Below are 27,169 nucleotides of genomic sequence, written 5' to 3'. Positions count from 1 at the left end.
ATGGACTGGTGTTAAAGGGGTCGGCTGATAAGGGTTCGGTGGGCTTCCTTGATATTGGAGCGGTCCGATCTAATGTAGCTCTTGAAGGCTTCTGACGACCAGCGACCGAGTGCTTGGATCTGCTACTGGGAGAGGCCTTTTTGGGCCGCTGTGGTTGCAGCGCCTATTCGGAATGAATGGCTGGAAAGGTTATCGGCTGGGGTACCGAACAAAAGCAAAACGGACTTGATGTGCATATTAAACCAGAAACAAGTGACGGAGCAGTTGGAGCCGTCTGTGAAAAGAGGGTCAGATGGGAGTTTGGTCTGTGATTTCCTGAACTGAAGGAAGGCTAGGAGGGCTTGATATGGGAGTATGGGTGATTGGAGGTTGAAAATGTAAATGAAGTGGCCTTTCTTTGTCTGGTCTGTCTTACTTCACTTTATGAAGTAAGAGATGGTTTCATCTTCCAGCACCACTAGATCGGAAATAGTAGGGTGGATGTTTGGGTTGAAACTGGATGTGATGGCGAGCTCAGAGCATCTGAGAAATGAGTTTGTGGAAAAATTGGAATCCACTTAGATTCCACTTAGATATCCTTTAATGGAGCTGATTTGGAGGTTTTTGTTGATGTTGAGGTGAGAGATGAACGAAGTGATGGCGAGTAAGAAAAAATCAAGGAAAGGCAGGGTTTTATGCAGAGTGAAATAATTTAAAGCATTTCCATGCTGTTAGATAAGATTGGAGGGTCCTGGGGGAGACGGCTTGTAGGATAGAGTTGAGGGAGGCTTCGGGGAGAGGTTTCAGTGGATTGTTTACATGGAATATCAGCTCTGAATAAGGAGGCACTGGGGTTGGGAGTGGTTCCGCCTCTGGTGCCAACAGTCTGAACTTCTGACAAAATCTGTGCCCTGATGCTGCTGGCTACGGGGGGTGGTTCCAAGGCGAGAGTGTTCGGAGGGATGGGTAGGGACATGGCGAAAGTTAGAGAGAAGGAAGAGCGAGCATACGAGAGGGCAGGAGGAACGGCAGCCACCGGAACCGCTTGCGGAGGTATCCTCATGCTTGGATCCACTCCGGAAGGGAATGCTGAAGAAAAAGGGGGGAAGAGAGGGGGAATGGCAGGCATCAGGGTCTGCGCCATTAGCAGAGGTGGCCTTGCACTTGGGTCGGCTTCAGGAGAGGGAGTGGAAGAAAAGGGGGGGAAGAAAGTGGGAATGGCAGGCGTCCAGGCCTAGAGTTGGATAGTGGGGCTGCAGGCCACGGGTAGGGAAGGGGGTTGGGAGTGGGGTAAGGAAAAGGCTGTGGATGGGTCTGCTCCACTAGCAGAGGCGTGCTCACGCTGTCATGGCGACTTGTGGAGATGAAGGCCGGCACGTCGCCGAGAAGACCTGTGAGCTGAAGCTCGGCTGATTGGGGAGGGGGTCGGGAGCTGGCGGCTGCAGCATCTGGGGCAAGGCCCAGGCTTGCTGATGACCTTCTGCTGCGGCCTGACTGCCAGAAACCCGTCCTTAAGGGAGTAGTGGTTTGCTCGGGACCTGGCTCGCTTTATCCGTGGCTTTGGACGGAGAAGTGGCATTTGAAGGTGGTGCCCCTGGCTGGAGAAAAGCATAGAGGGCGTGGAGTTCCGCCTTGTTCGACCGTCGTGGGAAGTCGACGGCGGCCCGGATGAGCGCCTGATGTAGGCTGTCACGGTCCATTTCTCCACGGCGGGGACGGAGGGGAGGGCTGAAGCATAGGAGGACGCAGGGGAAGGTGGCTAACATCTGAAAGGCGAAGGTGATGGATGTGCCTTGACGTCTGGTGGTATGAGTGGCGGCAGCACGGCATGGCCGGCGGCCCTGTGGTGCAGCTCTGTTGTGGTGTCCTGCGGAGCGCTGGTGCACTGGAGATGCCAGAGGACCCGGGGTGTCGAAGGAGTTGTCGTCCGGGAATAATTCTATCTTTGACATGTTTGCGGCGACTGGATGTGGTAATGCTGAAAGATTAGAGAGAATTAAGTTTTCCGAAATTTGTTAATAAAACATCACTTGTTAGCAAGTATTTGGTAGAATCCTAAATGTTAAGATTTTATTCTGCAGTGAAGACCTGTGATTAGTCATACGTGAGTTTTCTTGTGTGCAGATGTAACCATTACCAGTATGGAGATTTGCTCAGTGTCTGTGGAAGATTAGATTATACACTGGAAGGTCTAACCTCAACGACTGATGTCAAGTGATTTATGGGCTGTTGGTGGCACTATCTCACACTAGCTCTGCAATGGGGGGGGGGATATAATAATTAGAGGCCAGACGACTGGTGAAAATTAATTCACAACAGACTGAGATTGAACTTGAGTCAAGAATCTAACCACCACAAAGATGAGGCTGTGCAAAATGGAAGTGATGTCAATTTACAGAATTTTTTCTGTGATTCTCAATCAAGGTTTCAAATTTTTGCTTATCAGCCTGAAAATGCAATCAATTAGGAACAGAAAGACATAATAATAATAATAAATACAACAGTTATTATTATTATTATTTTGACAGAGTCTACCAAGCCAAAAGAAAAAAAACAAGAAGTAAACTATTCATCCATAAAGTATGAATGAACTGACTAAGTGCTTAATCTGCTATGGAGCTAATGGGTTCTCACTTCTGTCTTGACAGCATGGTTCGTTAACCAGGTACCTGTTTAATGGATTTAATGTATGTAACACATACAGTGACAAGTCCATCCATATGTTTGCTTTTTTTATGCTTTTTCTCTTTTTATTTTTTATTTGTTATTTTGTTGACATTACCAAATAAGTGCAAAAGTGTCCGCTTTGAGAAAATGTCAGAGGGAGGAAGGGGTCAAATGCTGTTACAGCTTTCAGACAGAGTTCATTCCCACCTGAGAACTAAAAAATAAATGGTCTTCAGTGTCCTTTAAATCAGCTCCTAGAATAGTATCAGGTCACTAGACTTACCCATAATGCATTTACCTTTACTGTCATTATCACTCTGACACTGGTATTACTCATTGTTGGTCACCCCAAAATTATACATCCTGTTGTGTGTCTGGATGTTTGAATAGATAAAAAGGAGCAAAGGATGTAATTGAAATCTTGATGGTCTTTTTCATTAAGTATAATCTCAGGATGAATGAATAAATCCAGTCTAGAGACCACAGATAATTTTTTCAAGAATAATGGAAAAAGAGGCAGTCCATCAGTCTTGAAAATGAGGAGCCACCCGAACCTTCATGACAAAAGATATACCTTTGTTAGCAGTAAGTTGTTTTAATGTTGTATGTCATATTCATTGAAAAACATCTCTCTCTCTCTCTCTCTCTCTCTCTCTCTCTCTCTCTCTCTCTCTCTATCTGGTTGTTAGCATTGAAACTGGAATAATCTTCAGCATTTTTAGAGAAGGACAGTAGGGCAGTGTGCAATGTGGTCTTTTGTTTTGCCCCGAGCAGCTCTGGTTGGGTTATACAGGCTTAAAGTGATATGAAAGCATGTGAGGACAGGCCTCAGAACAAATCCTCCACCCCAACCCAATTAAACATGCATCTAAATGGAGCCCTGAATGGAGAGAAGGCATTTCAGATATTGGATTGAGATGTTTATACCATATTATGTAAGCAGAAGCGTAAAATCAGAGCCTTTCTCCTTGGAATGTAGCCTGCGCTTGGTGCCATTTGCACGGTGAATTCAGATGCTATATTTTGAAGATCATAATCCTCTTGCAGGCGTCTTTGCTCTCAAATCCAGTCAACAGGTATCTCAGTTGTGAAAATTCAGTCCTTTACTTTTTCACTAGTCCTCTTTTTCTAAACTATAGGGTTTACCGCAAGTTTAAGTTTATTTTTTGGTTCAAGGATCCTTTCAGCGTAAAATGTTGTCTTTTTGGATATATTGGTCTTTGTTTTCTTTCTCACCTCAAAAATTAAATGGCTGGGAAGTTATTTTCTACACAAATGTTTTAAATTAGATTTATTTAAATATAATTATATTAAGTAAATTTGATTAATTCATGCCAATTAAAATGTGATTTCTTTACCATTTACCAAACTGCACTGTTTAAAACTTATGAATTGTGTTTAATTCGTTTTAAAAGTAATTTTTCAATTAATTTTAATGATAAAACTTCACATTTACTTTGAATTTATATTGTCTGCATTATTTAGCTAAAGTTTACACAAATGGGAATTCAGCTTTGTCGTTTTGCTTTTGTCAATTGTTTTACAACTGAAATTCGTAAATATTAAAAAAGGCTTAAATACTTTTTATATGAATTATGTCTCAACATTTGGTTTCTGTGAATATAAATTTGTATTCACTTCACTTCAATTTAGTTCATGTCTATTTGTATTGCACTTTTCACAATACATATAATTTTAAAGCAGCTTTAGAGGAGATGAATGTTTCTACATTGCAGTTAAAAATCATTTGTCAGAGGTGATGTCCATATGGCAGAAATCCTCCAGTTAGTTAATAACATGTATTCAAGCTTAAATAATTGAACATGATTAAGGCAATGATTACATGGTATGATCATAATGATAGTAAGAAAAGAGGAATGAATAATGAAAAAAGGAAAGAGGAAAATGGGAATATATTTCAAATCTTTGAGTGAATGTGGTCATTTATCACCACTCTTGACACTCACTCATGATTAAGCTCCACCTAAGAATTTGACATAAGATTCATCCAAGTGCATAATCTATTTTTTCCCACAATGTGCTAAGCAATGATCTGGTCTATTCAATATCCAAACTCCCATTTGCTGTCTTATGCATGGCTTCAGAAACAGCATCAGTAATGTTTCTAATAGTTAATCAGCTGTTGTACAGTCAAGGTGATGTGTTTTGTTTCATTATTACTTTATAATACTTACAAAAGTCAATAGCCTAACAGAGTTGTGTTTCCTAAGCAACAAGCCATTTGATTTCAGCACTTTTTTGCAAAATGATCTTGCAAATCTGTTTATCGTAGCATTAACTTGTGACTTTGGTCATTAATTGTTTTGTAATTTTGATACAGCTTTAGCTATGTCATGCTTAGCTGGGTGCTACAGTATAATAATTCTGTTTTTGCTAAATAAAAAAAAATAGTATTTTATAACCAGACTGCAAAGCTGCTCAGATAAAGGAGAAAAATGTGTATATTATATTATATTATATTTGTGATTTTTATCATTTAAAAATTGGCATCAATATATTATTTTATTTTTATATATGATATATTTTTATTGCATAATTGTATGACAGCATTTAACATCATAATCTTAGTGCAGTATCATTTTACATAAGCCATTCTCAAGCCCACCTGCAAGGACACCAGCGGAGCCGAGAAAGGGGTGGAGGGAATGTAAATAAATAAATGGAGTCGAAAAGATAAATCATCAACCTGTGCTGAGGCTGAAAGGAAAGGGGGAGACCTGGAGGTAAATGATGGATGGCCTCCGAGAGCAAGCTGAGAGTTTGATGACTCGAAGTTGCGGTACATAAAGCTCCTTCTTTTCCCTCAAGGCCTTTGTTTTATCACATTTTCATTTTATCTACCACCCTGTTCCTGATGCCCTCTGTTATGTTATGAGCTGACAGAGTAGCCTTCCTTCTGGAAAAGAAAAAATGGCCTTCAGTCTTGAGGGGATCCGCATACACAGGCTTCATGTCCTTCTTGCTTCCCCCACGCTCCCTCTATATTATTAATTAGGTTTCCTTCTGGAGCCACATTATTGCCTTAAACCAAACACTGCCTGCACTGCTCACCATTGAGAACATGTGTGCCTCTCCTGGCTGCAGATGGAAGGGGAGAGAGAAAGAGACTAAAAGATAAAGTGAGCGAGGTAGAGTCAGAGATGTAAAGCGAGAGAAAGAGAGCGAGCGAGCGAACAGATAGGAAATGTGAGAGGGAAAAAAAGCAGAGCTGACTTTCTCTGTGTATGTGTATGGATATGACAGCGTGTGTAGCCGGCCAATCAGAGCGCGCCTCCTGAGCTGCAGCAGGCTGGCAGATTTGGGAGCTCTAGCGGTTCTGTTCTGGACTGGATTGAGCTGCTGCACACATACTCTCTGTGTGACTTAAAAAATGTGGAGGAACAATGGGAGCGCTCCATCGTATTCCAAAGCCTTGTCATCTTTTAAGGAAAGACTGAGAAGGTAAGAGGCACACTCTGTTTTTTTTTTTGTTTTTTTGTCTTTACTCATCTGCTGATTGAAGCTTGAGTGCTGCCTCTGTTTGTCTGGCTTGTGGTGAGACAGCATTCAGAGAAAGTCTGAGAGTTGGTCTAGCGTACATGTGGTCGTAGACGAAACGGAGAAGCAGGATGAGGGAAGGAAGGCAGTGTCTGTCCATTGATCTGTGCCTCTTTCCTTACTCCAGCACTTTATTGTGGCCGCATGCGATTCTTCAAAGCTCTGTCTCACTTTCCAGTGAACAAACAGCACAGCAAGTGCAGCTGTTGAAAGCCCTTGTTGCTGATACTTTAGTGCTTATTGATTGCCTTGAGAAAAATGAAGTGCAAGCCTTCTCTCTTCTTCTTTTAACTTATATTCTTTCACATGTGAAAATGCTTGAAATTTGTTATTTATAATATACATATATAATATACATGTGTGTGTAATGTATGTATATGTGTGTATATGCATCCTTCATCATTCTTAGGAAAGCATTCATGCATTTTGTAAATTGAGAATGCCTAACAATCAGAGACTGAGGGCTGTCTGACAATGATTAAGTGATTAGACCAGCCTGTATTTGATGCATGGGGGAAGTTATGTTGTGCTTGAGCTAATGCCTCCATGCAGTGGACATGCCAAGGTGACAAACGCACATCAATGGATCCCTGGAGTCCCTCCCCCGATATTACTAATCCTGTAGCAGGCAATCAGTCTCAGCATCACCTTCTCCTCATGCCACTGGATTGAGTGCAAACGGCAGGGAGAGCTTTGAGGTTACAAAACCACTACAGTTCTATAAAAAGATCTGCAATTTTGTGCTGTGAAGTGAATAAGACATGAGAAGTAGAGGGAAAAATATTAAATTGAATAAAGTTGGCTGAATCAACTGCACTGGGGAAATTTTACTGCTTCGCGTCTCGAAGGTTGTCTCTGATGCATGAGCCGACTTTAACATTGAAGGAATGTTCTGGGTTTAGTCAATTTAAGCTCAATCGACAGCACTTGTGGTAGAATTTTCAACAATTTCAACATGTGCCTTGTTTTCTTAAAAAAAAGAGAAAAAACTGTTTCTGTGGGGCACTTATTAGGGGGTGAATGTGGCCAATTTTGGAAATGTGAAACTTAAAATTTCATAAAAGTGCCCAAAACTTGTGAATTATTAAGCTGTAAAATTGTTCTAATTTGTATGATCATTTTAGGGTTTTAGGCATTATGTTGCCATGGCAGTAAAATTGTGAATTTGGATATAACTTTACACAGAAAAACGTTAGTAAGTGAACATCACTCTAATATAATGTATATTGTTGACTAGCATTGAGTATTTTAATATTTAACTATTGACTTCCATTGTAAGTTCCTCATTGTGACCCGAATATTTGCCTTTTTTTTTCTTTTTTTTTGTTTTTTTAGAGTAAAGGAGTTAATTTTTGTGGTAAGTGCTGTCGATTGAGTTTAATTTCCACTGAACATTGGAAATATTACTTAAACATTAGCTCACAATACAGAATGACTCCTAGATTTAATTTACATGAATATTCCATCACTAATGTTTCTTTTTGCATGTATAAAAAGATTAATTCAAGCAATGAGTGGGGTAGAGAGCCGACAGGAACAAACATGGAAAAATGTCATTGTGAAAAGACGCCTCTCAGCCACTGTTCCATCCGAGCCTCACTCCATTCCAATTAGCATCCTAATTAGCTGCACTGGATTCTAATCAGTATTACAAATTTGTTTTGAAGACCTCGAGAAACCTGCGTGAATCAGTCGAGACCCTTTTGCTCTTGAAGTGCAGAACAAGGGCACGTGAGATATCGTTGCCTCCTGGCCTGCTGTGGTTTCAGGTGTCGCTGGAACTGTGTTTTATTACATGTGTAACACCCTTTTCTCTTGCTTAAGATGCTTATTCTTGAATCTGTGCTCAAGTCACTTAACTAATGAGTTGATTCTTTCTTTATTCTGCACAAATCCACAAAAAATTGTTTTTAAAAGGCTTAAACTTGGAATCTGATCATTATATAAAACTGGTCGCATTTGGAAAATTGGTCTGGACATCTAACATCGTGGACAGATGCATTTTGGATGGCAAATTGTGAAGATAAGGGTTCAGCGATTGAAAACTTTGACAACTGTCTGTTTGAACATAAACCATTGGAACAGCATGAAAGAAACGGAGCTGTCGCCCAGTATTAGTCAAAATGCACTCAAAAAGCAATTTCTATTCAAGGCAACACAATAAGCTTGAAAGCGCGAGTAAAGGCTTTGCCCTCCCTCCTCCTCTTGAAAAATCTTCAGCAAGACTCCGTAAATAAATTGCGTTTCTGATTGAGCAGATGGACATTATTCTGAATGAGAAGCTACAGCATATTCATTTCCTCTCGGAACTAGACTCAGGCTTCTGCTTTTATTCAGCATTTTCTCAGATTGTTTTTGCTCTTTTTCTTTCATATTCAGCCAGTAAAAAGCCATCACATTTATATATATTTTTCCCTTTTAAAATATGTATGTTTTTAGTTGCACAATAGGCTAACATGGTTATTTTTAAGGAATTCAAAATACATAAAAAAAAACTAATTTACATATTTAGAAATTAATTTGTGTAATTAGCATACATTGATGAATCTGGGACTCGTACATTGAGTTTTTCTACTTCATTTTGAGACAGTAGTGTCCAATATAATATTTACCCTCCTGCTCCCTCTATTCAAGTTACAAGGTGTCAAGCATGCTGAGATTTCTTGTGAAAAAAATTCTCAAAATACAATCTACTCCATTGTGACAAACTCACTGTCCTAATTCTCATCAGACTGGTGCTCTAAGAGTTGCATCAAGCCTGGTGAGTTCAGTCAGGCAGGTTCACATTAGTTACATTTCATCTCACAGATTAATCCAGATTCACTGATGTGAGATGCTGTATTTAGAGATGTTTATTTTGAGTCGTGCTTATCGTAATCATTTATGTCAAAATGCAAAGTCTGAACTGTTCTTAATGTGAGCAACTTTGATGGTGTATTTTTATTTTATTTTATTATTTTATATTTTTTAATGGTTATAGCTCCAGTTCTCAAATTTGACAGTCTTTAAGTGGGATTTTTCCAAGTACTCTTTTTGCAAGTTACATTGTTACAGCAGTAGGTGGCAAGTGACTGTGTTTGATTTACTTGTCATTGATTTTGAATCATCCACTCAATCAATTCATTCAAAAAAACAACAACAACTCATGATTCCCTCATAAATGAACAAGTCTTTATGAGTGATTTATAAATTATTCAGCTGATTTGTTCAAAAACACTGATTTATTCAGGAACAAAAGGTGAGTGAGCCTTTGAAATGACTTAATTGACTCATTCAAAAACGATCTTTAAAAGTGAGTGATTCTTTAACCAATTTGTTCAGAAACACTTATTCATTCAGCAATGAAATAAGTGAGTCTTTTTGGCCTCGAAACATTGGCCTAACAGTACAGTACATGCAGTAAATGAACAATTGCCTCTCTTTATGAGTGAGTCATTAAAGCATTCTCTAACTGATTTGTTCAAAAACATTGATTCATTCAGGAATGAAATAAGTGCGTCTTTGAATCATTTACTCAATTGATTCATTGGAGAATGAAATATCACTGCTGTGTATTGCTCAGAAAACTGCAACCATTGATTGTTGTCTATTTTCTTTTGTGGAACAAAAACGGATAAAGTAACTGGCAATTGTGTCTGAAATCTAAGTTACTCAGTATTAACTTCTTGTTTATTGAATTTATTGCGGCATTGTGACTGACTGACTGACTCAGTACCCTGTTCTCATTAGTGCCCATTACTTCCACTTCAGATTAGTACAGTGGTTTTGGGGTTCAAAGCACAAGTACACTGATGCTTATAGAGAGCAAAAAGTCATATTTCAAACTTAAAGTTTCACAACCAAAGAGATTTTATTAATACCATGGTTAATTAATCATCCCTTTACTTGGTTTATGAAAGAGTACAATGGTGGCACTTATTTTCCTGCTATAGCTAGTGAGTTAAATAGTCACAATAGTGGCCTTGTCATTGAATTTGGGATACTAAAACACTGTGGAATGTAGTTTTCTTGTTCTCCCCATTCATTCACCCATCTGTATGCACACTCATTCAGTATTTTTTTTTAATCTTTCATGTTATATCATAAGTTGAACTGGCATATGCTATTGTAGACTGAAAGAATAGTTTCTCACTTAAAATCTCAATTCTTCTTCTTTACCCAGTCTCAAAATTAAGTTCATTAATTTTCATAAAGTAATATTCATAAATAGCTCAAGAGTAGGCCATCTGTTGCCAGCAAGACAAAGAAAGCGATTGAAAAAGACTTTTGTGTGCCATGCATGAATAAGACAGACAATGAACATTTGTTTTTAATATTTTGCTCTTAGAAATAAGTATTCAACATGTCATGGCATTTGTGAAATTGTTTTCTGATATGCACCACAGTTTCCACAGTAACATGTCATGATGCATTATAAAGTAAATCTAACCAGACTCTTTTTCTGGTTTGTATAACAATACAGTTAGCTAAACAGTAAAGTTTGCAGCAATTGCTTTTGATGGAAACTGATGTTTTGCCCTGTAAACCAATGTATTGACTCCCTCTTCAGTCTTGAAGAACGTAGCTGACTGTTAAACCTAACCTAACTGTTTTTTATTCTCTTGTAGTCAAGCTACAACAATAGTAGAGAAGAGAATAATAGTTAGAAAGCCTTTTCTATTGTGTTAGTGGTCTAAAATGATTCCCTCGTCATTTAGTATATCAGTTGCTCTTTCATTAAGATTATATAACAACAAGCACTTTTAATTAAATGCATTCAGACTCATATCGCATTGTTTTAGATTCATTCATTACTTCCAACGGATACTATTTCGGCTACTGTATTATCGACCTATGTGCATTGTTGAATACACATAACAAATGCAGCTCTTGAAATGCTGAATATTGCCTTCAAATACACTCTATGCAAAATTTCGTTAAAAAAACAAAAACAAACAAAAAACAGTGTGAGGTTCTTGATAGATTAAAGTTGCATTCACATGCCACATATTCCATCTTCCCTTACAAACAAAAGTGAGTCTCTCAGATATCTCACTGTCAGTTTGTGTTGCCCCATGAAATATTTATTGCGATCGTATAATGTTAGACCCGTGGGACATGGCTTCAGCATTACTGTGACTGTTTTAAACATGTCTTGGAAAGGAAGTGTTCAGATGTAGCTAAGGTGACAGGAAATGCCAACCCTGCAGTGTTTCCACTGTCGTTTGTTTATTTGTTTGTCTGTTTTTTTTTGTCACAATTTCTATTAGGTTTGAGGAAGACTAACCCTAAAGCGCTAGGTATTTCACTTGTCCATGTCAGTAACCCTCATGCCGCCGAGGAATGAAGAGTATGAGGGAGCTTCTCCTCAACAAGTGACAAATCTGAATTGACAGGGAGGCAGAGGAGTGGAGAGCTATCAGCTTCTTTGCCGAGGTAACCAGGGACATGCATTGATCCCAGGAATACCGTTCAGCCAATTGAATAAACTCACAATGCTGGAGCTCTCATTACACGTCCCTTGCACCAGCAGACATGATCCTTCCTATTATACTAGAACAGCTGTTCCATCAAAAATGTATTAGATGTTTCACCGAACCACAAACAGCAAGATCGCGATGGGCTTTTAGGCCAATTTTCATATCTTAGATCTTCACGGGCAACAGCTAATCCTAAATTTTTAGTGGAATTAAAATGTAATCGCTGGCTGCGTTTCATTTCGCCCCCATGAAAGTACAGTTTGTCCTCTTTCTTTCACACAGATGTTTCGTGGATATCTGCCATTGCCTCCAGTGAGTCTCCAGTGGACGCCGGCTCCCCAACGAATCAACACGTCTCGCTCTCGGCCCACGATGTGAGTGCCGCCCGACGGGTCTCAGCGACAACAGGATTTTAAACCATGGCCGTCAGCCAAGCCCTGCGAACTGGTCCGATCGGCATCTAGAGCCGCCCACCACAAGAGAGAGACCTCTGGGTGAGCGAGAGCAGGAGTTCAAACGTTCCGACTCTTTAACATGAGAGCAGCCAGCAGCCCTGCCTGTCTGTCCCCTCTGCTGCTGTGCCTGTGTGTGCTCCAGAGGAGCTATGGGACCCCTTCGCCGCCCAGCCCCACGTTCACCCACAACCAGACCAAACTGCCCGACAGCGACAAGGACTCGCATCACCGCCCCAAGCGAGGCTGGATCTGGAATCAGTTCTTCGTTTTGGAAGAGCACATTGGGCCGGATGCCCAGTATGTGGGGAAGGTAAGAGCCCTTTTTTTGTTTCAATCTGTGTGCAGGTGTGGGAATCAGGTGATTATCTGAAACAAACTGAGCTGTTGTGTTTTGTATGGTTTGTTGAGCGAATAGTTTCTCCAAAGAGTGCTGTTTTAACCAGAGAAAATGGCTGTGCATCATGTTTTTGGATTGTAATTAAAATGTGCGATGTCACTGTGTTCTTGTAATCATATTTTCTTGGAAGCGAGTAAATAGTGCAGGTGACTAATCAGAAACAATATCCATGTTTCTCCGAACAGCATGTTTTTGTCAGAAAATTGATTTGGCTTGCAAATTAAAGGCTGACCCGTTACATCCATCCTGCTAAAAAGAGTGTAATTATTTTGCCTGTCAACTATAGACAAACACAAGGATCCCGAGGCCCTTTTTTGCTTCTGTTTATTTCATTGTCTTCAAACACAAGGTAACACATTCATATGACGATCATATGGAGTACCTTATATTTTGGGACTCTGGAAAAATTCCAGAGATCACTCTGCAGCTTATAAACATCAAGAGCAGTACAATCAATTATTTTGCCCATTCGGTTCTGTGAAGACTGGCCAGCTCTGTCAGAGCAGATGAAACCGCAGTTTCATGGGTTGGAATAATACAGGGTGACACTGACAGCTTTTGACATTGGCTCAGTGAGGTGAAGGTTAACATGAAGATAGCAGAGTTTATGAAGAAATGACTGAGCAGCCATCAATTGTCTATGCCTACATCCCTCAGGAACTGAGCCAAGTGTGTGTGCCATGTTTCCTCAGCACCATTGGTCAGGTTTGCTTCAGATCTGCCCACTTGAGTGTAAATACATGTGTGTTCATGTGTGCTAGGCATGAGAAATGATTCCAGTTGTATAACGGTTCCATTTGTGATTATTTTAGTACTTTTAAGAAATAAAAAGAAATTGTATTTCCCAATTGTAATGGGAATAACAGGTAAATTTACAACTGTTAAATTTACATTATTTTAGTGATAACATTAATACAGTTCAGTAATTGACCTTAGCTAGTACAACAATATTAAAGAAACAAAATGGGGTAATGTATTTCATAGAATAATACTACTTATTTTCATTCAAAATACTACTGGCAAAATATTAAATATTTGTCTTAAGCTGAAAGTTAAAATTAGTCAAGGATACAAGTTAGGCCTATTCATTCATATGAGTCATTCATTCAAGAATCCAGTTAATCCAGTCAGGCTGCATGATTTTGATGGTTCCTAAGAATCATTTGTTTGATCACACTGGTTACACTGTATGATTTTGATTCACTGAGAAGAACTGATTCATAGGAGTCTTTTTTTTCCCCGTAGTTAGACTGCTGGTTGCACTATATGGTTTTGATACAATTTTGATTCACTGACAAAAACAGATTCAACTCGCGAGTCATTTGTTCTGTATTTGGACTACACTGGTCTAGGTCGCTCACTGGAGTTATTCTTTTGGGAGTTTGACTGCACCAGTTGTGCTGTTATGATTTTTGTTCACCAAAAAGAACTGGCTCATAAAAGTCATTCTTTTGGGAATTAGACTACATCAGAGTCCATTTTTATGGGCATTATGTGTCTTTCCTTAGGAGACATGGAGGGAGAGTTGCTCTGCCCGCATTCCTTTAAGCAATAAAACTAGTTTTATCAGATGGTATGTCTTTGGTTGCCATGGAACCAGAGGCCTGTTCTGCCCTTTTAAGGTGTTAGTTGCATTTCGGGGAAAGGGTCCATAGACCCTCTTAGTTGGCCCTTTGGTTAGGTGAGGGGGCGTTTGATATTATTTGTTAAATATAACAAATAGTTGTGTGTCTGATTGGTCCAAATGCTACATACCGATTCATACCGAGTAATTTGTTATGTAATTGGACTACACTGGTTGTGCTGTATGATTAGGGTTGGGAATCGAAAATCGATTCCGATTCCAGAACCGGGTACTTAAGGTCAGGAATCGGATACTTGTTGTCAAATTAAAATTTCGATTCCGCCTATCGATTCCTGTGTGCTTTTTTTTTCTTCATCTGCGAGGACCGGACCTAGCGATCTGCCAGGACCTTGCTTGCTAATCTAAGTGCTCCAAAGTTTGGCTACATTTGAGATCAGAAGCCAAAAAAGCTAAGTATAATATCAGTGATAGCTAAACATGTTGCAAGAGAGGTGTCACCACCTACATGACAGAGCACTTCAATTTAATAGATCGTTAAAGATCGCGAACACGATTCAAACACCAACGTGATTCTATTCCTAAATTACAATGATTCGTCTGTTTCATTCCTCAAACTTTGACGTGTACGATCAATGTTGTGATCACTTGGTTCATCCGTCTGGTGTAAAATCACACCAGTGTGATTTGAACATTTAAATCTGCGTTCGCGCTGCCATTGACCTAAAGAGAGCAGCTGTCATCTGTCATGAATGAAACAGCTTCACAGTCTTTTCAACCACACAGTATTATTATTTCTGTGTTACAAATATTGAAATCACAGAAGTACTGGGATAAAAGTTTATAGTTCAGATATAAACTCTGATGTGTACGGTAGTGCTTAAAATAGAGTAAATCACCTTTTGAAAGTAATTTGACACTTCAAATGAAGATTTATCGATTACATTGTTACGCCAGTAGGTGGCGAAAAGGGGCTGTTAAAATGTATTTGTCTTTGAATCATACAAGAGATTCGTTGAAGAACGCTGATTCATCCAGTAATGAAACAAGTAGGCTACATCTTGAGTGAGTCATTGAATCATTCATTCATAAATTACATGTGATTTTGGTTAGTTGTCTAATGTGTTTTCTCCAGAATCATCACGAGGGAACCACAACTTCCATTGGGGGGGAAAAAAGAAAAAAAAAACTCAATTTAACCAGAATCATGTAGTTCTATTTTGCACACAAACAGCTCTTATAGAGTTTTAATGTAGCCTGTTTATTTTTGTTCATGGTATTCAGCTCCAATAAATGGTTTGCAAAAAAGAGACAGGATAAATGTTTGATATCATTAGTTAACTACATTGGAATCGAAACTGGGAATCGAAATGAATCGGAATCGATAAGAGGAATCGGAATCGGAATTGATAAAATTCAAACAATACCCAACCCTATGTATGACTTTGATTCACTGACGAGAACAGATTCAACTCGAGAGTCATTTGTTCTGTATTTGGACTACACTGGTCTAGCTGTATGATTTTGATCCACTGAGAAAAGCTTGCTCATTTGACTTTTTTTGGGGGGAATTTGACTGCGCCAGTTGTGCTGTATGATTTTTGTTAACTAAAAAGAAGTTGGCTCATAAAAGTAATTATTTTGGGAATTGTACTACATCAGTCGTGCTCTATGGTTTTGATTCCCTTAGAAGTACCGATTAATTTTTTTGGTCTACACTGATTGTGCTGTATGATTTTGATTCACTGACAAGAACAGAGTTACAGGAGTTATTAGTTCAGGAGTCTGAATATAATGGTCCTGCTGTATAATTTTGACTCAAAGGAGTCATTCTTTCTCTGACTAGAATACTGGTTGCATTATATGGTTTTCACTACAGTATCCAATAGAGGTTTTTGTCATGTAATTGGACTATGCTGGCCAAGCTGTATCACTTTGATTCACAGAGAAGAGCTGGCTTATAAGAGTTTTTTTTTCATTCAGTCAATCTTTCTGTAATTGAACTACTGTTTGAGCTGTATGGTTTTGATTCACATAGAAGAACTGATTCATTCGAATCATTTGTTCTGTAATTGCACTACACTGGTTGTGCTGTATTGGTTTTGATTCACTAACAAGAACAGACTCGTGAGAGTCAGTCTTTGAGGAGTCTGACCACCCCAGCCGCACTGCATGATTTTGATTCACTGAAATGAACTGACTCATAGGAGTCAGTCTTTCTGTAATTGGACTAATGGAATCACTGAAAAGAACCTAATAATTCTGTAATTGAACTACACTGGTCGAGCTGCATGATTTTGATCCACTGAGAAGAACTGGAACTACACCAGTTGTGCTGAACAATTTTGATTCTCTGTGGAAAAACTGACTCATAGAAGTCATTAGATCAGGAATTGGACTAGACTAGTCACACTATATGTAGTCTTTTTAAACTTAGTCTTTAAAAGTCAGTGGATTCAATTCAATGGAGCTCATGTTGGAACAGAGCAAACCTGGTTAGATCCTGTCTGGGAGACTTTTGACTAACATTGAAAAGAAAGGAAACTCAGTGTGACAACATTCTTACTTGTATTGAACTGCAAAACATGAAGCCAAACAGTGCCCTTGTTCTGCTCACATGGGTGCCACTTAATTTTGTGCTGCTGTGGTGTGACCTGTCTGTAAAAGATTTGAGTGAGCTGAATATTTTCTCTCAGGCCTTCTTAAACTGCAGTGACAGAAATGGGTTGAGGCTCTCAGTAGCCTCCCACACTCCTCTCCACTCTTTTTTTCACACCTTCTTCTGCCTGGTCCCTCCAGACCACCATATTTTCTTCTCTCCACTTCAGTGGTCAGACAAAAAAAGGTTTTGGGGGCCCAGACAGACCTGTTCTACTAAAACCCTGCCTGTCCTCAAATATCTAGTGATAGGAACATAAACTATGTCACTTTATAAAAGCAGATGGGAAATTTCAGTGGGACCAAGTTTTGTGGGTTAGAAATGGAGCATACAGAGAGTATATTTAGTTAGAAAGAAATTATCCTGAAATGTGTTGGCTGAAAAACAATTCAGCACCTGCAGAGCTTTGTAGACTAGCAATATTTTTTGCTGTTTGGTCATCACATTTTAGAAGAATTTATGGTATAATTCAAAAAGCACATGAATAATGTGCTTAAAGAAGCATAAAGAAGATCTGTAAAGTTGCAAAGACTAAAGTCTCAAATCCAAAGAGATATTTTTTATAAAAGTTAAGAGTCAACCACTCCTACCTAAAACGGCTCGTTCTAACATGCCCCCACATGTCTACGTCACGATGTGGGAAGATTTACATAACGCCGCCCAAATGTTCACGCAAAAAAAGAAGGTGTAACTTTAATTATTGCTGTTGCCGCCGCTGCCATGTTGTGGAGTTGCTGTGTGTTTCGTTGTGAAAGCGAAACTACTTTGTTTGGCCTTCCAAAAGAGGACACAACTAGAAATCAGGGGTTCAGTTGTATTTACAACACTGTTCCAGAACAGTTCAACCCAAATATTCAGATGTGTGCTGCGCATTTTATGGAGGATGAGGACTGTTTCCAGAACCAGTAGCCTACAATGCGTCTGGAGCCACAAAGGCTGTTTCTATAAAGTTGGGCAATTCCAACTTTGCAAGGACAGTCTGGCGCTTCTGACTCACAGCCTGTAAGTATGTTTTTTTATATTTAAATAATTTGCCACTGATGATTCAAACGCGAGTTTTGAGCAGTGTAGAGTAGGCTTGTTGTTTCTCCGATCACAAATGCAGACATGGTTTTATGTTTACGCAGCGCAATACGCAACGCAATGCGTAAAAAGACAGTATAAGTCATTATAATCAGTAATTATGTCTGCACTGGATGCAACAAATGCCTCATTTGTAATGCGTTTTATTAGCTTTGTCTCGTCCTGCTGGGAGACGGCATCACAGTGTGTTAAGGGGTGTAACATTTCCGTCACACGCTTGAGGTATTCGGCCAATCACAACGCACTGGATAGCTGGCCAATCAGAGCACACCTCGCTTTTTCAGAACGATGAGCGTTGTAAAAATCAACGTGTTTCAGAAAGGCGGGGCATAGAGGAGAAACAATAATGTAATTATATGGAACATAATGTGGTTTTTTAACCTTAAACCGCATAAACATTGCATTACACCAAATACACAAAATAATATTCTTTTTAGCAACGTCATATGACCCCTTTAAGGTTCCCTAATTATTTAATTAATAATGTTTTAACTAGGTTAATATATTTTTGCCTCATTTTCAAGGCGAAGGATATAAACCATGTTAAATTTGTTTATTCATTCATTCTAATTAATAATAATTCAATAAGTTGGCATGGTTTTTGTTGTAATCATAGTTTTTGTCTTTTCACAATTCAATCAGTATTTCATCACATTGCATTTAATAATTTTAGCCAATTTTTCCTACTAAAGTGGCATATGATTGTAGTCTATGAAAATAACCATGGAGTTGATAGTAACATGCAAAGTGACATCTGTCTAACTGCAGCAGACCAAATTTTCAATCAAGGGGGCTCAAAAAGGGGGTTAAATATAAAATAGGTTTTTAAATTTTAAGTCAAAACATAATTGTTAACTAAAGTTAACTAACCAAGTACTGGAATGCATTTTTCACCACTGAACTCTTCAGCAAAACACTGTATCATGATTTGCAAAAGAAAAGAAAAAAAAATCTTATATATTAAATTAGTTTCCCCCTTTTGTCAAGTAGAATTATGCTCATTGTATGATTCTTTTCGTAGATGTGATACATCAGTGGTATCCATTGGTTAAACAATCTAAACAATAGCAGACGAAGTTTCTGGCTTAGCGAGAGACACATCAGTCTCATGAGGTTCAATTCAGCTGCTCTTTGATTTATTCACGCTTCTCTTTTATATCAAATGAATGACGAGAAAATGTTCCCAGCACGTACTTTAGCACGTCTTCAGTTTGAAAAAAAAAAAACCCAGCAAAACACAAAATTTGTTTAGTGTATTTTTGCCTAGCAGATACAATTTGTTCTTCATACTGTAGATTATTGCTGTGGTAAATAATGCTCCCTTTTCATGTGGAAAAGCACATACACACACACACATCCAGAAAGAGATGCATTCGCACACAAACAGCTTAAGCTTTGAAATTTGTAATAGAGAGCTAGCAAGCTGCCGGCGCTCTGGAAGGTCTCTTTCTCTGTTAATCTCTTTACCAGCAGACTGGTAGCACACATTAGTGCGAGCATGTGATAACTAGAGAGGATCTACAGTAGCGTAGACTTTGGAGTAGAGGAAGACAGATAGAGATCAGTTCGCTGCAGTTCTATTGGAGTCTGTCCAGCTGATGAATATCTGTCACTGCAGCTTTTAAGATGAAGGATTACATTAAACCGCTCACCTCCTTCTCACTAATGGCAAATTACCAAACTCAGTGTTGCCCATGCACGCTTCCTTATTCTGACATGAAGGGCTCTTGGTGCAGTGTAAAATTGACCTTTCCATCAGCACGCCGGCTTTAATTTGTGGTTAGCGGCGAAGGCTGAGCCCTGATTTAATCAGTCCTTTCCTTCTTGTAGCGTGGGCAGTTTATCAAGCCCCTGCACAAGGCAACCTGTGCTCTCAGGTCTGCGGCAGCTGTAACCGCAAACCCTGCATTATGGTCATGTCTGCAGAGAAGAGACGTTTTCAGTATATGTTATGTTAGTGCATTCTTGATGCAGACATTCCTATGAATATTAAAAAGACTGTCGGAATGAGGTCGGTCGAAGTAAGCCGCCTCTAATGAGGGGCTTGTTTTGACAATATAGGGCGTTGTTTCTTCAAAGTCTCATTTATATGTTCACACATTAGCATGCACTCTTAAAGGCACAGTCCACCCAAAAATGAACGTTCTGTCATGTACTCACTCTCAAGTCTTGTATGATTACCTTCATCTGTGGAACATAAAAGTACTTATTTAAGAATTCTGGTAACACATTTTGGTTACCAACATTCTTCTAAACATCTTTTTTTGTTTTGTTATGTTTTTCCAAAAGAAGAAAGTAAGTCATACAGGTTTGGAACAACATGAGGCTGAGTAAATAATGAAAGTTTTCATTTTTGGGTGGACTGCGAGAAATGGAAGTTGTGATTGCCTTTTCTTCCCTATTGTGAACAGGGGCTTTTCCTCCGAGGAGGCAAGGGAGGCAGTGCCTCCTAATAAAAAAACAGGGTTAGAAAAAAATGCAAATATTGCAAAATATGACAAAAGTATATAAATCACTCGTTTTTATAAAGTAAAACTGTTCAACAGTGACACCAGCAGGTAAAGTTACAGCAAGAGTTCGCATCTCTCTCGCCTCCCCTCAGCCCATTGAATTTTAACAGAGCCTCCTAAAGTGTGCCATGAGTTTGGTGGGGGGGTAACTGAGAATTAATGGGGTAAAGTCACATGAGAGGAGGCAGTACCTCCATCGCCATATGATTGGATATGACTGTTTCTGATCGGCTATGATTGGTTCATGCGATAAAAACCCATCTCTTGTGTTTGTGCGCGTTCGTGAATCAGTCTGAATGAGCAATATAATGATAACAAGATAACATGCTCTGTGGGTTTTTTAGTGATCAATCAGCTTGTTAAATTTAGAGGTACAACCCTGCGTCTGTGACCAGTGTTTACCGAGCTCTGATGACTGTTGGTCTGGAACAGCTGAACATCAGTTCATAAATAAAATACATAACTGTTTATTGGTAATGTAAAAATACAAAATAGATTTTTATTCTGGTAGTGTAAGTTCTGGTAAGCATAAAAAAATTTGAGGACTTCGCCGCCTTATTTCAGGACACCACTGATTGTGACACATATCCGAGTGAAACAGTTTCTCAGACTGTTTCTGGAACAGGGAGGGGAGTTTATTTTGGTTAAAGATTATGAGGGTACATGAATTTTATGAAAATAATGACGTGCATGGATTAATCATTTATAATAAACTCTGCAATATCCCATAAATCAATAAGAATTGTCAGTTTTGATTTCATGGTGGCTTTAAAGCACTGAAATGTTCATGCTGCAAGATTCAGTAGCATTACCTCCAAGCATGCATACATTAAAAGGCTTCTGACCCATAATAGGTGCTCTAATGGATCTAAATGCATCACTTTTGCACCATAATAAAATGTCTTAGAGCTCTGAATGAAGCGTAGACAAGTGTGGGTGTGAGTATGTATGTGTTTGACAAGGTGTGCAAACACTCAGTGGTCACCATTATAATTTAATAGGAGAATGCATTTCGAGCCGGATCAAACTGCTTAGCATGCAAGATGTGCAACACACCCAGTTTGTTTCAAATGGTTAATGAGTTTCCATTGTGCTCAAGTGTTTGCTTTCATTCATAATCCTATTAATCGCATTTGATGCATTTGTATTTTCTGGGCTGGCTGCTTTCAGATTTGAGTCTATATCTGTCTGGCAGGTTTCTCAAAGCCTTTCATTTGTGTGGTAATGTTGTGCAGGGGAACAGCGTCACACCTTCTGCTGGACGAGTCAATGCATTCTATCTCCCACTCATCTGCTCCCCTCCTTTCTTGATGTTTTATGTGACTTTTTTCACACAGGATGTTGAATCTTAAAATCATTTTTAATCCCAGTGAGCATTCTAAACATGTTTGTTGATTTTTTTTTACCACAATGCCCTATTTTAACCATTTCATTTCATATCCTTCTTATGAATTTCTATATCTTCACCTTTAAGATTGTTATAATATATGTCTTCTTCTTTTTAATAATAACATTCATTTTGTTTTCAAACCATTTATTGTAATTTATAATCATAATAATAATAATAAAAATAATAATAATACACTTTATATAAATAACAATTTCCCAAAAAATACTTTGTATTTATTTATTGACTTATTTATTTATTTATTTACCCATTTTACTTTGTTAATGCAAAAGCTGTTTTAGATTACAAAAGCAAGCCCAACCTGATGTATTGAATGGTGCTTCCATAAATATCTGAGGCAAGTTTAAAAAAAAAGGGTCACTCTTTTTTGAAGTACAATGTAGGAGGATTCTTCAATCTTTCATACTGCTGGATGCAGCAGGTGAACATGAGGATACACAGCAGGATGAAAGAGGCGGATATGAGCATCCTTAAACAGTGGCACTGGTTTTGGTCTCTGGCTTAGCTGTGTGGATAAGAGTGTATTTTTGGTATGGTTTAATACTGTATGTGCCCTGCTGCATTGCAGCTGTAACAGGCTTATACTCAAAGTTTTGTGGGTAATGCAATGGCCCCAGAAATAGTGTTGTTTCAGGCCCACCTGCCATATACTGTATATCTGTGAAGGTGAATGCCCCTCTTAGCCAGGGGGAAAAGGTTTGGAAGGTGAACGTCATTCTCACTAATTGCTCACTGCGGTGGGATTACACAGGCTGCCAAGAATTATGGGAACACAGTGGGAAAAAAGAAAGCTGCTTGAATAGCAAGCCAGCAACATGCCAAGTAATGTTTTTTTGGGGGGGTTTCACACCAAGGTCTGTGCTCTGCCAATTTCTGTTGCTTTTGGGGGGGGGGAATCAGACTCATTGCCATTTTTTTCAAGACCACATTAGTGATCATTAGCAACTGAAATGGTAGCATTTTTTGTTTGATAAGTGGCTTGAAAATAGCTGTGCTTCTCAGTTTCAGGTGATGGTCACATCCAGCTTTCTGTACATCCCTAGTTGAAGCTTTCTGCTGTTTTGTATACATATTGTTCTGTGGTTTGTGTCGCTGTAATTACATTGCATAGCATATGTGTTACTAATGAAGTATGTGTCAGCAGATTTCACACACTGAAAGCTGACATGAATGGAAGCTATCCTTCATGATGCATCTCTGTAAACATATGGGTCAATTACATACAAGAGTGTCCATGCTAAAGAAAAGGTAAAATCTTGTTTGAACATGTTCTTAGACAGGTGTAATGACAGTATCATTTATTTATTCATTATTAATTTGTAATTATAGGGAATTTTCTATAGGTTGTGAATGAACTCTTTCAGTCCTTGATACCAAGAAAGCTTTGTCGTCTCCTGATCGAATTAGTTTCGATCTCATGAGTAGATGAGTTTACCATACTGACAGGAAATCAACCGAGAATATGGGATTCATGTGCTGGGTGATCAGGGTCTATTCCTATTAAGAAAATCCCTACACAGGTTTTGAAAATGTTTTTATATAATTTACATTTTTTGGGGTTTCAAATTTCTCTTGGTTTTTAATGTCTCTAAAATGGCATGTGATTTAACCAATGATTAAAAAGTAATCATTATTTGGACAAAATTTGGCTGAGATATTTGAAAATCTCTGAGGGTGCTAAAAAAATCAAAATATTGAGTAAATCGCCTTCAAATTTGTCGAAATGAAGTTCTTAGCAATGCATATTACTAATCAAAAATGAAGTGTTGATATATTTACGGTAGGAAATTTACAAAATATCTTCATGGAACATGATCTTTATTTAATATACTTATGATTTTTGGCATAAAAGAAAAATTTATAATTTTGACCCATACAATATATTGTTGGCTATTGTTACAAATATACCCATGCTATTTACACGTCACATACTGTATTTCCATTACATTTCAAATAAATGTATAGTGTACACAATCATTACTTAAAAAATTAATGAGTAAATAAATTTAAAAAAATGTAAAAGTTGTTTCTGATTACAAAAGCAAGCTTTTTTTCTAAACAACATGCACCAATTCACAATACGACCAGGACTAGACAGTAAAGAGTGCATTTAGTTGTGAAGGTCTTGTAGCATCTTTACAGCCATCTTGGTTTATATGTGAATAATTATGTGTGAATAGTTTTGGGGGAGGTGCTCCACATGACATTTAAAAATCGGGTATAACCTTGCTTTGTCGTAAAAAAGGTGCAGGGGTCCTCTCTATGATCGTTTTTTTCCTGCATGTTTGCACCACATGATTTTATTGGTGTGAAAAATTTGATAACATTGTTTGGGATTATTGGCAAGTGAAGAAAGAATAAGAAGTCAGACATATAGAAAAGTCAACAGACCAAGGGCTGTAACTTATTTTGCTAGTGCGTAAATAAATAAGTAAAATGAGGTCTTTGAAGGATCAGCATAATAGCTGTAGACTGCATATTTCCTTATGCAAATTCTAAATACTTGTTTGGATATTTATATTCGGCATCACAGAATATTCTTACCTTGAGGCATGCAGTAAAAGCAATATTCTGTTACAGAATATTTTATTGCATAACTAATATGAATGTGCTGGGATTAAGCCATGTTTATTAGGAGGTATCCTTTCACCCTTGTGATGCATGTGTATTTCACATGAAACTCAATTTGGTTCTGGTTGGGAGCCACAGGCTTTAGCCTCATAATGTCGTAGTGTAGTGTATCATTTCACTGTCTACCATGCTCTTTTTACCCATGAGTTTAAAAATTTGTCATGAAAGAGAGATTTATATTCCAATGGAGAAAAAAATGAGTAATATCACGGGTATACATTTAGACCTCTTTTAGTATGTGGAAATTGTGGGTGAACAAAAAAAATAGTTCCTCGGAGCACATGGGGTATCCTTGTGCTCGTTTGGTACATGTAATGTGAGTTCTATTTAAAGAGCATGCTAATTACAAATCAAGAGCATTCTTTGACGGGAGCTGGGACATTCCACAGTAGAGCTGCACGATTCTAATCCTTTAAATTGATCAAAAGTGATGATAAAGACATTTATAATGTTACAAAATATTTCTATTTCAGATAGTTGCTTTGAAATCACCGGAATAAATTACATTTTAAAAATATATTCAAATAGAAAGTTATTTTAAATAGTAAAAATATTTCAAAATGTTACTGTTTTTGCTGTACTTTGGATCAAATAAATGCAGGCTTGGTGAGCAGAAGAGACTTCTTTTAAAAAAAAAACATAAAAAAACTTTTGACTGGTAGTGTAAAATGGATTTAAAATATAATATATTTAATACACTAATGTAATATTAAAATTATTAAAAAGTTGTTTGACTCAATGATTCAACGACTCACTCATAACCCTACTGGTTGAACGATTATCTTGAGTAAATGGTTGATTCAATTTTAAGTCACTTTTCGCCACCTAGTGGCGAAGCAATGCAATCGACACAAACGTTATGTGGCAGTTACTTTCAAAAGCGGATTTGCTCTATGTTGGTCGCGCTACCATAGACATCTTATATCTGAATTATAAACTTTCATCCCAGTATTTCTGTGATAATATGAATGACTGTACGACTGTGTAATAATACTGTGTAATTGAAAATACTGTTTGTGAAGCTGTTTCTTAACCAAACATGGTAACTGCTCTGTGTCGGCGGCAGTGCGCACGCAGATTTGAATGATCCAGTAAGACTTTGTCAAAGGTTTAATAGACACGGGAGAATCGTTGTCGTTGTCTGAATCGAGATCGCAATCTTTTACCGATTAATCGTGCAGCTCTATTCCACAGTCATTATCGTGATAGATTTGTCATAAAAAAAGATGTTAAAGCTTGAACTGTACGAAATGTCATTTATCACCCATAAAGGTTATGACAGGAGTGTTTTCAAGTCTTTGTCTTCTGACTTCGATCATTTATTTCTAGATCTAGGTCTATGTCATTTAATTTCTTGTTTTCTTATAGTTAGATGATTTACAAATGCAAAGCCTGACATTTAAAACTATGCTATGAATTTACTGTATTTATAATTAGGGACCAAAAGTCTGAGAGCACTAGGGAAATTGTTTCTATTTTGCGATGTTATTCTTTTTTATTTGAAATTTTAATATAATGATAATGAAAAGTAACTTGATGATCCCCAGCATGATTTGAAAATTCAAAGAGCAACTTGTGCTTCAGTGGAAGCAAGAACTTCTGTCTTTTTGTACAAAGTCACATGTTCAGTACCACTAAATTATTATTTTTTTCTCCTCGTTTTTATGCTATGTGTTACTGTGCTGTGTACTGTGGCTTATTTTTCCTTACTACTATGTTTTATGTGATATGGGGGTTGTATTTCTGAGCCTAAGACAAATGTCCCCCAGGGACAATAAAGTATACCGTAACCTTAAATTGATTATTTGTTTATCAGAATTTATTTGAGAATGCTTTTAAAATTTGAGTTAAGTTCCTGAATGTGAAGAGAATTTGAATGTAGTTATCTAGAGAGGACATTGCAGTTCAAATCCGAATGTAAGGAAGTATAATTCCAATGAATTGAAATTAAAAGAAAAACTGTGAGTTTAACTAGAAGCAAAGTTCAATTTGAACATTGTTCATAATGGATAGATGAATGAATGAAATGTCAACTGTAAAATATGTATTTAGTTATATATATATATATATATATATATAGTTAGTTAGTTTAGTGTCGTCTTGTAATTACAGTTCAACTGAAATTCTAACTAATCAGTTAAAAGGAAGACTGTTCTTCAATTTTGAATTTTGCACAACTGTCTAACTAGATTTTCAATGTGGTTTCAAGGGTTTGGATCCCACTGTCTCTCTTTCTAAAATACTGCACATATAATTTGCATTTCAGAATAGCACGATGTGTCAGAATAAATAATTATATGGTTTTAACACCATAGAACATTTACATTTGGTTTAAGGCAAAATAGCAGTGCTGCAAAAATAAAACTATCTTTTCTTTGTCACTTTCAGTTACACTCAAACTCAGACAAAGGTGATGGCTCCGTCCAATATCTACTCTCCGGAGAAGGTGCCGGTACCATATTCACAATCAACGAGTTAACGGGCGACATTCATGCAAAGAAAAGCCTGGACAGAGAAAAGAAGAGCCATTATGTCCTCCACGCTCGGGCTGTCGACCGCTTCACCAACAGAGCTGTGGAACCCGAGTCCGAATTCATCATCAAGGTCCAGGATGTGAACGACAACGCCCCTAAATTCCCAGATGGCCCCTTTTCAGCCTCTGTGCCTGAGATGGCAGACATCGGTGAGCCAACAGTCAGGACCTCCGGGCTCGGGGGGGGGGGGTCTGGGGCTTTGCTGGGGGGACGGAGGGACATTTTGGTAGGAGAGCGTAGGTTTTAT

The 27,169-nt window shown here is 38.2% G+C and overlaps 1 protein-coding gene across 1 annotated transcript in view; it reads left to right on the top strand.

Annotated features, from left to right (window-relative positions):
• The first annotated feature begins 5,999 nt into the window (after nt 1-5,999).
• The window catches only part of LOC107585979 (cadherin-18-like), a 43,712-nt gene continuing 22,542 nt past the window's right edge, over nt 6,000-27,169 (top strand). The window contains exons 1-3 of the mRNA XM_016273184.1: nt 6,000-6,108; nt 11,946-12,428; nt 26,777-27,071. Of these exons, the coding sequence (XP_016128670.1) occupies nt 12,198-12,428; nt 26,777-27,071 (526 nt within the window). The 5' untranslated portion in view covers nt 6,000-6,108; nt 11,946-12,197. The remainder of the gene's footprint in view (nt 6,109-11,945; nt 12,429-26,776; nt 27,072-27,169) is intronic.

This window comes from Sinocyclocheilus grahami, unplaced genomic scaffold, assembly GCF_001515645.1.
Source record: "Sinocyclocheilus grahami isolate Dianchi unplaced genomic scaffold, SAMN03320097.WGS_v1.1 scaffold5.1, whole genome shotgun sequence".
NCBI lineage: Eukaryota > Metazoa > Chordata > Actinopteri > Cypriniformes > Cyprinidae > Sinocyclocheilus > Sinocyclocheilus grahami.
Note: the sequence above shows the minus strand (reverse complement) of the source record. Positions and strands in the feature narration are given on the sequence as shown.